The following is a 12,187-nucleotide window of genomic DNA, read 5'->3' as shown; positions in this document are numbered from 1 at the left end:
AGATACCAAGGGCTGTTTGACTAGTAGTGTTCAGAAAGATGAGGGTGAGAATAAATCCAATCTGGACTTTTAAAATAAGGTAACTTGTCAAAAACCTTTTCATTCTGGTTGTGGTTTAGGTTGTGTGGAAGGTTTATATAGCTGCCTTGCGTAGTCATCTTGATGTGAGTGATTTCCACAGTACCAATGTCTGTATAGAGTCAGTAGCCCAAGGCTTATGCAAATGGCTCGTGCTATACCAGGAACATTTGACCAAATTTTGTATCCAGTGACCACTGTCATCTAAGCATGCAGCTGAGTCTGCATACCAGCAGATGGATATCTTTCTGCTGTTATGTTTCCCATATCGCCTCCAGAGTGAAAATGGAGCTGAACTCACTGCAGCTGTTATTACAGAGCTGAAACTAATGTGGAAAGAATTAGCAATTATCCATGGTAAGTCTCATCATCCACAAAGTCAAAGATTTGTTTAGTTTTTGGGAAAGGAGATATGAAGAATTGGTTTGCAGTAATAAAAAGTGAAGATAATACCAGTGCAAGGCTATTGGGATCCTAGTTCATTCAATTTCACAAAAAACACAGGCTAAGGGACCGGACAATCACCATGTACCGTTCTCTTCAGTGGAGATGCAAAGGTCTGACTAATGTAATTGGACCATATTCTGTGCTTGCGTATGCCCTGTAACATCACAGTATTTGCACTAGGTTGGATGGGGTGTGAGTAAAGGCAGAATTTGGCACATCATCTCTACAACTGGAAGACAGAATGGATGCAACCAGAAGATGATTTATTGTCTGTTTAGCCCTGTAATGGGGTCAGCTGCCTCCCAAGCACCCCTTGGTGGCTAGGGGTGGCTCTGTGGCACCTTCCCTCTGTGTCCCTTCTTCCTGGTCCTCAATAAACTTCACACAGGCTTCTTTCTGTGCATACACCACTCACTAAAGTCTGGGTTTATTAGTATCACAATTGCAAACAAAACTAAAGTCCACAAGGTCCAAGTCAATTCCTATTTTAAGCGGGCCACTCTAAGCCCTACCTGGCTGAAGTCTTGTTCCCCTAATGCCTCAAACTTGCCTGTAGGAGTCTGTTAACTCTTTGCAGCTTCCCCAGCCAGCTTCCATCTTTATAAGGCCTAGTTGCCTCTCCTTCAGCCCACTTGAGCATCAGGTAATTGGTCACAGAGACACTGGACCCCACTCCCTCTTAAAGGTGCAAGTCAACCTACGACAAGGCCCTACTTACAATCAGAAATCTCATGACCAATCAGATTTTCATAGCCAACATCCTTGTCATCAGCACCACTCCTGCTAGTAGTACTTGCACAATCTTCCAGAAAGAAGGAGAAAACCTCAGCAAGCAGATAAATAGGACACATGATTCTCGGCAAGTATATGGAGAGTGAATGATGCAATTAAGTAGAATCAAACTTAGCTGGAAGGGAAGGTTGCTGGAAAAGCAGGAGTCAATGTAGCTGTACACTTTGCATGTTGAGACAGTCACTAGAGATTGAAGGAAAATACTTGGTGTTATTTTAAACGTGTGTGTGCGAGAGAGAGAGAGAGAGACTACATTATTGGTGGCCTTTCAGGGTTGTGGATGGCTGGGAAGTTGTTTATACTTCCACCTAGTGAGGTGATGCAGTGACCCTGGTGAACAGCAGGAGGATGGGGAAACTGAGCAGAGCCCAGGAGGGGCTAGAGCTGAGCCCAGGGGAAGGGGAAGGCTTGAAGAAAGATAGAAGAACCTCCGGAGAGAAGGGCTGTGCCCACCTTAAGACTGGGACAGAAGCCTTTTAGTTTGTGGTGTTTGGAAGACGTGAACTTTTTTGTGACTTGGCCGGAGGACTAAGGCACCTTGGCAACCAAACCATGCTGAAGGCTGAGAGAGCCATCACAAACAAGGGTAATTGCAGCTCCACACTCGGCATGCTCTGCACCCTGCTACAATATTGACATTGGTTGAGATTTTCAAACTAGCCTAGGGGATTTGGAGGCCCTTTCCATAGAAGGGAGTTGGGCCTCCAAATCCCCTAGCTAGCTTTGAAAATTCTTAACTGCTGTCTTTTTTTATATCTGTTTATACCATTTTTATTATGCACCTACTTATGGCGCATGTGACGTTGCTTGTGTCAATCATTGTTAAATAAGAAGTTAATTTCTTATTTAGAAATATTGAACCTATTAAACTGAGATATTTTTCCCTAAGTGTTTTACCTGAGCTCATTGGAACTGTATTTTTTGCAATTGACCTGCTTCAGTGCCAGCATCCATCATTCTGCTATTGCTTGGGATAGAATATGATTTACTATGTGCTTATTGCCATAACCATTTTATATGCTACATTCCTGCTCATTACCTGAAATGATCATAACTTCAGGCCTCCCAAGCCTGCTTTCTGAAGCAGGGGACTCCTGCAATGGTAACATTTATCCTGCTGTCCCTCAGGATAGCTCTGAGTTCCTGCCAGAGGGAGATTTGAAGTCCTGGCTCTGTGCTAGAATGCAGACATCACCAGACACCTGCTGTTCCCCCACTCAAGCCAAGGTTCTGAAGCTGTTCCTGCAAAGCCTACTACTTTCTGGCATGCTGCTCATCACCAGCCAGCTCCTCTGTTACAGATACCACTGCTCCTTACTTTGCCTGAAACACAAGGCCAGAGGCGGGGAGCCAGCCCATGGTCACAAAAGCACTCCTCACTCTAACATGAGTACTCTTCTGATCAGTGCGCAGCTCGGGCCATGTGTTCCAGCTGGAACATGGAGCACTGAGAGTCTGTGGGAAAAGAGAGGACCAGCACTGAAGGGAAGGGATACTGACAAAAGCAGGGACAGCAGGAGAGAGGGAGAAATTACTGGGCAATTTAAGTGTGGGCAGAGACATATGTGAGTAGAGAGAGAATTTGGTTTGAGGGAGAGAAAAGAAGAAATGACTAGGAGTTAGTGGACGAATTGGGAAATAACAAAGGAAGACCAGTGGAAAGAAAGATCTCTAGTCTAGAAAAAGGGAAGAGGGTTAATTTTGTTGGAAAAAGAAACAGAAGAGAAAATGAAGGCATTAAAACCAGACAGAAAGGAGGAAGCTGAACGCTGAATGAATTGACGATAGTAATGGAGGAAGAGAATAAAGACATCTAAATGGGAAAGAAAAAGCAATAAAAGTAGCCCACAACTTTTCTGTGCTCTCCCCCCTAGGTTTGGTAGTGTTCCCCTGGTGAACAACCCACAGCTTCACAGATTTTTGGGAAGAGGGATTCCAAAATATCTTGGCTGTGGAGGTTTGAGTCCACTGCTTCCAAACCTTATAGTTGGTCATATATTTGTAAAATAACATACCATAGCAGGTGTGTGCAGTTAGAAACAAGAGTTTCTCAGATATGGGTGATTGCTGATTTGCTAAGCAATAAGTATTGACTTTTCTTTATCCAGCTGCACAGAATCTATTTCTAAACTGCATAATTCTATAGCATTTGAAAACTACATTTTGGGTACTCCTCTTATGCTTTTTTATCTGTTAATATTACTAGATGAAAGGCCATCCATCTAATAGGTTATTTTAAAAAATGGACAAGTTTTTCAGATAACCAATTTTGAATGGAAATGTAATTAAAAGCAAAATTGTCTTGTTGCCTTGAGAATTTGGCACTCCAGCTTCGTACGTACTCTGGTGTTCTTGCTTCCTTGTTTTCCTGTTACTGTTTTTCTCTCAAATATTAATAAATAGAAAGCCTTAAATTAAGGCAACTATTTTGTGTTCTTCCTTTAGAGATAGGCTCTCCTAATACTCTCCTCAGTTACATATGCTCCTCAGTGTGTAAGTGGACTGTCGAACTCCTTGCTACAGGAGATTGTTGAGGCCATAAGTTTAGCAAGATTCAAAGAGGGATTGGATATTTAGAGGGCTAACAAGAATATTCAGTTATCACAATTAGTGATGATACATTTTGGAAAAGGTGTTAAATCTCATGCTTCAGGGCTTAAACCAGACTCTAATTCAGGGGTTGGCAACCTATGGCACGCGTGCCAAAGACTGCACGCGAGCTGATTTTTAATGGCACGCTGCTGCCTGCCGGGTCCCAGTCACTGGCCCTGCTCAGCCCGCTGTCGAACCCAGGCCAGCAGCTGGCTGAGCAGGGCCGGCTGCCAGGACCCCGGCAGGCAGCAGCGTGCCATTAACAATCCTGCCCGCCCCGGCCCGCTCTTCTCTGCCCCCATGCCCCCCCTCTCCCCCTGCCCCCCCCGCAGGGGCAGGGTGAAAAAGCTTGGTCCTGCCGGCTGCTGCTGCAGGGCAGGCAAGCTCCCTCCCACCCCGTGCTGGGTTCCTGCCCCTCCTCCTCTCCCTCCCTCCCTGCCACCGATCAGCTGATAGCCCTTGCGAGGGAGGGGGAGAAGCGGAGCCGCAGCGCCCGCTCGCTGCTCCGGGGAGGAGGCGGAGAAGAGGTGGGGACGGGGCCTTGGGGAAGGGGGGTGGAATCAGGACTTATCCCCTCCAGCTCCCTGCCATGAGCCGCTCTGGGCAGGGGACTGGGAGCACCCCCAGGACCCTAGCCCACACCCCCAGCCCCCTGCCCTGACCCCTGAACCCCCCCCCACAACCCCAGCCCTGACTCCAACACCCCTACACACACACCCCAGCCCCCTGCCCTGAACTCTGCACCCCCCACACACCCCGGCCCTCTGCTCTGACCCTTGCACCCCCTTCACACACACCCAGCCCTCTGCCCTGACCCCTGCACCCCCCCACAACCCCAGCCCTGACTCCTGCACCCTCCCCACACATACCCAGCCCCCCCACACCCCCACCCTGAGCACCAAACGGGAGCTCCTGCATCCCCCCCCCGCCCACATTCCCACCTGTACCCCTTGCACCAAATGGGAGCTGCCCTGGTAAGCACTCTACACCCAAACCTTCTGCCCCAACCCTGAGCCCCCTCCCTCATTCAAGCTCCTGGCCAGACCCTACACCCCAGCCTGATCCTTCACCCCCAGCTCAGTGCACTCCCACCCTCAGCTCAGTGCAGAGAGAGAGGAAGAGAATGAGCTAGAACCAGGGAAAAGGTAGGTACCCACTCTATGTGGGCAGGGCCAGGATCCCAGACCGGCAGCAAGCTGAGCAGGGCCAGCAGCCAGTACCCTGGCTGGCAGGAGCCGGCAGATGGAACCCCAGACCGGCAGCAGGCTGAGTGGCAGCGGGCTGAGCTGCTCGGCCCACTGCTGGTCTGGGGGCCCAGCCGCCGGCCCTGCTCAGCCCGCTGCCGGTCTGGGGTTCTGGCTGCCGGCCCCTTGCCAGCTGGGGTTCCGGCCGCAGGCCCCACTCAGCCTGCTGCCGGCTTAGGTGAACAGATCCCCAGGCTGGCAGCGGGCTGAGCGGGCCGGCGGCATAAGATCAGCATTTTAATTTAATTGAAGCTTCTTAAACATTTTGAAAACTTTGTTTACTTTACATACGACAATAGTTTAGTTATATAATATATAGACTTATAGAGAGAGACCTTCTAAAAAATGTTAAAATGCATTACTGGCATGCAAAACCTTAAATTAAAGTGAATAAATGAAGACTCAGCACACCACTTCTGAAAGGTTGCCGACCCCTGCCTAACATACACTAGGATGTGTATGTGTTGTGGGGTAGATCATCCCACATCTGCAGGATTCTTACATTTCCTCTGAAGCATCTGATACTGGCCACTGTCAAGATACTGGACTAGATGGACCTTGGGTCTGATCCAGTCTCGCAGTTCCTAATATTGCCATTTTGGTTTGTTTTTTCCCCCGCACTCTAATGAGGAGATGCTATTTGCAGACCAGTTTGGGATTTTCTTTTAACAGTTTGAGATAGAGATGTCAAACTACCTCTTAAGCTTGCTCATCAGCTGATTGATTGTTGTGCCGCTTCTTAATTTTGATCCTGGTATAGTGAACCAGAGTGATAGGGAACATCATGCTTTGTCTGTCAGCCTTGACTTGCATTCATCTTGGAAATAACAGTAGTTTTACTTTTCTATTAATATAGATCTCTGTGTGGCTCTCACAAGCTCTGGACCCTCCTTGAGTTAGTTATCCTGAATCTAGAAGGACCTAGTGTCTACTTACAGTGTGGTATTCAAGGGGAACACAGGCAAAGTCTTTTGAGAGCTCAGCAAGAAATTGTGACTCAAAGAGCAGACACCTGTAAATCCATGTCTCCCTTAGTCGCTGCTGTAATACAGTCAGATTAGGGACAGGAAGTGAGGAAGAGCCAATCTTCAGTTGCCTAGTAGCTGTAGCCATTCAAAAATAGGACAGCCATAACAAAGACAGGGTATAGTTTGTAGTCTGGTGAGGCAGGGAATGCCTATTCCTGGACCTTCTCTATATTACACATGTGCCCACAAGCACACACATAGCAATACCTTTTCTATTTTTGAGGGCTACATCTTAAAGAGGAACTTTTTATACAGTTGAAGCCACAGTTTAATAAGAGCTTGAATTGCCAAGCTAAACCAGGAATGATTTTCAAGTACGTACTTATTTTTGTCACCAGCAGAAGGCTGGTTGGGCCTTTCTTCAGAAATACTCCATTCTAAGATGATTTCAAGGAGACTAAGGTGTACTAAAGGTCAAGACAGACTGAGGTCTCAAGTCATTAATGGAGCAGCTATAAAGGGCCACGGACTCAGAAAGCGAAAGCTAATGTGCACTTGTAAAAACATTCCTCTACACCTGGGTCCACATTTGCACATGTAAGTATGGAAACTAACTCAATGCGAGCCAGGATTGGGGCTCACATTTCACAGTGTCCTTAAACTTTAGAAGGTGGTTAGGCTACGTTGTCTTTTGTTCCCATGGATGCTTTTGAAGCAGCCCATGATTTAAACACGAGTCGTTTTCTTTATTTTCTACAGATAGCAGAAAATGAGAGTTTTTTTTGTAGGTAGCCTGCTGTGCGGTGGGGTGGGCTGGTTGACGTTCACGAAGCCTAGGGCTTTATGTATATAGAATCCACTTGAGAGTGTTCCTCAACTTCATTTTTTGATACAAGTGTTGTGCGATCACTTGTTACATTTGTTGTTGCCAAGGAGACATCGTGTGATACCACTTTAAAAAAAGAAAAAACAAAACTTAAATTTGTTGACTCCTCAGCTTTGTCTCTTCCTGTCTTGGAGAGACATAATCCTTTAAGAGAGGAAAAACTGATCACAAAGTACTTTTTTTCAACCGCATAATAGCCTGTCAAAAAATGGGTGAGCCGAACCAGGACAGGCACTTGATAGGGCAGCAAGGGAAGGGATATAGTACTTATTGAGCAGGGAGATTTGTCCAGTAAGAACATAATGGCTGACCTGGTCAAGGAAAGCAAGGATCCTTCTACAAGGATTTACAGGGATTTATACCAGCAGTATGTGGAAAGACCAATGAGAAATAGTGAGAGAATCCTTGGACTGGGGATGCTGTATAATAGGCCAGAACTGCTGTGCATTGTGGTGTGAACAGAATGTGTTCCAGGAAGTAAAATCTACCTGGTGTGCAGTAGTGCTGATGAATCACAATAACATGGAAGAGCTTCAGCAAAAAAATGTGAAACTAAAAATAAACTGTACTTGAACCTTCCTGGAGCAAAGAGGAAGCAAAGACTTTCCACCAGGGTCTGATGTGAGATCATCACATTCATTCAAGATTACAAGATAGATATTGTCCTAAATGTCATGGCTTTTATTTACCAGGCTGTATCTGACTTCTCCCTCATTCTTGTAAACATTGGTTTGCCCTATGATGGAAAGGTGAGATTGAAGAGCTGGCTCAATTCTTCTTCCTGGGCATTTGGAGACTGGGGATGGTGGATAAATTTGTGCTCATGTAGGAATATTGTGAGAAACTCCTTCAGGGGGACTTCACTGACAGACAAGATGATGTGAGGAAAGGCTCATAGTTTTATGCAACTTGTTCTCCAATGTGATAGATTCTTTATGGCTTCACACCTCCCACCAAATTATGGGGACTTCTACTTGGAGAAAGCCTCACAGGATTGTCAAGGTTTCTTCCCCACTCTGAACTCTAGGGTACAGATGTGGGGACCTGCATGAAAGACCCCCTAAGCTTATTTTTACCAGCTTAGGTTAAAAACTTCCCCAAGGTACAACCTTTGCCTTGTCCTTGAACAGTATGCTGCCACCACCAAGTGTTTTAACCAAAGAACAGGGAAAGAGACCACTTGGAGAGGTCTTCCCCCAAAATATCCCCCCAAGCACTACACCCCCTTTCCTGGGGAAGGCTTGATAATAACCCTCACCAATTGGTACAGGTGAACACAGACCCAAACCCTTGGATCTTAAGAACAATGAAAAATCAGTCAGGTTTTTAAAAGAAGAATTTTAATGAAAGAAAAGGTAAAAAAAAAATCACCTCTGTAAAATCAGGATGGTAAATAGCTTACAGGGTAATCAGATTCAAAACATAGAGAATCCCTCTAGGCAAAACCTTAAGTTACAAAAAGACACAAAAACAGGAATATACATTCCCTCCAGCACAGCTTATTTTAAAAGCCATTAAACAAAAGAAAATCTAATGCATTTTCTAGCTAGATTACTTACTAACATTACAGGAGTTGTAAGGCTTACATTCCTGATCTGTTCCCTGCAAAAGCATCACACAGACAGACCAAACCCTTTGTGCCTGTCCCCCGGCCCAGATTTGAAAGTATCTTGCCGCCTCATTGGTCATTTTGGGTCAGGTGCCAGCGAGGTTACCTTAGCTTCTTAACCCTTTACAGGTGAAAGGGTTTTGCCTCTGGCCAGGAGGGATTTTATAGCACTGTATACAGAAAGGTGGTTACCCTTCCCTTTATATTTATGACGATACCAATGGATTTTAAAAGGGGAATATCTCAACTGTAGGAATATTTTTAAAGGGGAAGAAGACTTTTTTTGCAGTAGATCTTTTGCTAGAAGGGAGAACCCCTCAGTGATGGACTATCTCTTAAAAAGTAGAAGGCATTTTGATCGTTGTGGAATTGCTGAACTGAAAGCCTAAAATGTTATAATAAGGGGTGCCTTAAGTACAGGCTGAGATTCCAGTTACTAATTTCTTAAGGATTCCCCCAATAAACTAAAGCTAACTGTACTCTTCCCTTCCAGAGAAATAGAAAGAACCATCTAATGTCATTGTGATGATATTCCTTGCTCTTGACTATTCTGTTCAGATGAAGAAATAATGTACTCTTATTTCTTATAGATATCCTACCCCTCCTGTTTACATCAGCTCAGAATTAGGCCCATGGTATATAGATCTTTGTTTTCAGTGCATTCTTGTATGTGATGTTCAAATGGAATCCGTGATGGTGACTTTGAATCATTCCAATTATGTCATCCTTCATTTCAGGGGAAAACAGCCAAGGAAGAGAAGGAAATGCGGACGTTGCAACTGCGGAGCCTACAGTATTTGGAACGATACATCTATCTGATCCTGTTCAATGCCTACCTGCATCTGGAGAAGAAGGACTCTTGGCAGAGGCCATTCAGTGTCTGGATGCGTGAGGTAAGAATTCTCCTAGCTCCCACAGTTAGCACTTAGGAAGAGAAATCAACTGCATTGAGTGTGTGTTAATGGGGCCTACACTCAATCCTGCATTTGTATTAGAGAGGAAATGATGACTGGCTCAGGCAGCTGGTTTTTCTGATTACCAGTGTGTTCATGACCAAAGGTTTCACCAAAGCAGTATTTCATAAACCTGTTCTTCTCTCATGTTTGCAATGGACCTCAGAAATGGCTCATCTTTGTATATAGGGTTTATATGCTAGCCCATCCACAAATCAAATTCAGTTTGGCTGAATGCCGAAAAACTATTGCCTGGAAGGGGAATGGTGATTTCTGAATACGGAAAAAGACCCACTTGACCTACTGTATAGACTAGGCGCAGACCAATAGAATAATTTTCTCCAGTCCTTCCTCTTGGTCCACTTCAACCAAATAAAGAAGCCAAATGAAATAATTTAAAACATGTTTCAAATTTATTGCTAGTGACACAATTGCTTTATCAGGTAGTATCAGCAATACACAATCCCACTATACAGCAACACATATTGGTCCTTATCTGGATAGAAATTGTTAATGTAAATGAAAAAACCTTTTAGGTACATGGGAGGTAAGCTTCCTATCTGAGCTAGTGAAGTGTATACTTGAAAAACTTCCATTAGAATGTGTGCCCCAGAGTGTGGGTGCTTAGCTGAATTTATCCAAACCTTTGGTCCCATTTCCCCACAGTAGGCCCTAGTCAGCTGCACCTTCCACTCCAGCTGCAGAAGTAGTCCTGCCATTGCAAGTGAGAAGGGGCAGGGATGATAGGGTGAGTGTAAGGACTTCCCCCAATTTTCTCCCTCTAAGAAACTTTATGAAAACCTCACAAACATGTGTGTACTTTGGGTACATTCATTTCAAGGGATTGTGGTGGTGGTTTAGGCTGGACCTTGGGTTTTGTTTTTGTTTTGGGGGTTTTTTTTGGGGTGGGGGGGCATTGTTTTTTTATTTTTAACTGAACCCTGCTATGAGGTTCCAGTGACTAGTAGTACATATAATAAAGTAATCCTGCCATTTGTGATAAAATTACCCAAAAGAGCAACTTTTTATTTGTTACTTGTGTTTTTTACTTTCATCCCCGGCCACGTTTCTACTTCCTCATTGTCAACAATTGCTCACAGCCACTAGCTCTTCACCTTGCCTCCACTCAGAGTTTTCACAGAAAGAAACACAAACCTCCTAGAAACTGTTCACTTGCAGTCATATGTTGCTGTAAATCCAGAATGGGTTGTTGCCACTGCAATCCTGGATTTACTCTCATGGAAAACAGCTGTTTTCTTCTTTTGAGCCATTGTTCACAGGATGTCCTGATTAGTATCTGAATGAGCACTTGTGTTATGATGTCCAATTCTGTGTCACACCATTTGCGTCTTCATGTCTTGATGCAGTGTCCTGATAGGGTGATACAGTATGATCATATCCTCCGATAACTTTTGGGCTCTGCAGTTATCCTGTAGCGTAGGTGTGGGACTAGCCCATGAATCTGAGGATGAGTGGTAATTCAAACACATGAGACATGACCAAAGAAAAAAACTCAAACCCTTTCAAGACAGTTTTAGACATTTCAGCTGGTATATACAAGTCCCATTTCTTTTGATCATCCAGAATCCTGCTGTGAGCCTGAATGTTTGGTATTGTTTAGTGTGCTGGTAAGATGGCAAGTGGACCTTTTATGGAAATATCCTAATTTTAAATTGGATCTCCCAAGCACTGCTGCTGCCTCAGTTTGATTCATTCAAACAGGAGGCTTAGGGACCTCCTAACTATTTTGTCTTCAGTCATGTTTAAAACTACTGACTATCTATTTAAATAGCAACATTTTGGGCTGGAAGGAGAGCTTGCAGCCAATCTAGTTCCTCCACCTATCTGTCTGCTTTGCTGCCCTATAATGTTTTTTCCCAAAAAATGCCTGTTTCAATTTCACTCCTGTTTTGAGTATTCCCAGTTACATCCTCTCTTCCTCCCTCTGATTGCACCTGTTCTACATACTAAATATTCCTGAACTCCCACAAGTCCCTGCCGTTTTTTTATCTGCAGTTCATGCCCTCTTTTTTGGAGTCACCCTGTGATACAGTCCAACCTGTGATCCATCCTACACTTCAATTTAAACCTGAATTAGATTAACTGAAACCTATTCTGGGCAGCTGGCACTGTTTACATTGTTAGAAAAACAGAAGGCAATTATGGTTTGGCAGTGCATGGATTCCATGAAATTTCCCTTCTTTACTTCTCTTGCCTCCACATTGTAGCCAGTTCATTGCCCTTCTAGACAAATAGGAGGGGATGGCATTCATTTTAGTACCCATCAGCATCATGCTTTGGTCAGTCAGAGGTCACTGCTGAGTGACACTAGTTACCCCCCTCCCTGCCATCATCCTATCTGAGATGAAGTGCATCACAGCAGTCGCAAGCTCAGATCGATGTGAGAAAGTTGTGCCAATTTATTGAAGGTGTGATTTTTTTAAAAAACTGATTTAGTTAAACTGGTGCAAAAGGCTATATGCATGTTCTTACTCTGGTGTAAACCAAGCTTATTTTGGTTTAGCTTAAAATGGTTAGGAATCAGTGTAACTAAACCAAAACAAGTGTGTCTACACAGGGTTTTGCACAAGTTTTATTATATCACTTTTTAAAAAGAC

At 44.5% G+C, this 12,187-nt stretch overlaps 1 protein-coding gene across 5 annotated transcripts in view; it reads left to right on the top strand.

Annotated features, from left to right (window-relative positions):
* The window catches only part of PALD1 (phosphatase domain containing paladin 1), a 193,048-nt gene that overhangs the window by 159,286 nt on the left and 21,575 nt on the right, over nucleotides 1-12,187 (top strand). For all 5 annotated transcript variants that reach the window (XM_073353587.1, XM_073353590.1, XM_073353589.1 and 2 more), the window contains one exon: nucleotides 9,354-9,509. In XM_073353587.1, coding sequence (XP_073209688.1) covers nucleotides 9,354-9,509 — 156 coding nt within the window. The remainder of the gene's footprint in view (nucleotides 1-9,353; nucleotides 9,510-12,187) is intronic.

This window comes from Lepidochelys kempii, chromosome 7 (assembly GCF_965140265.1).
Source record: "Lepidochelys kempii isolate rLepKem1 chromosome 7, rLepKem1.hap2, whole genome shotgun sequence".
In the NCBI taxonomy this organism is placed as follows: Eukaryota; Metazoa; Chordata; order Testudines; family Cheloniidae; genus Lepidochelys; species Lepidochelys kempii.
This window is presented reverse-complemented; position numbering and strand designations above follow the sequence as displayed.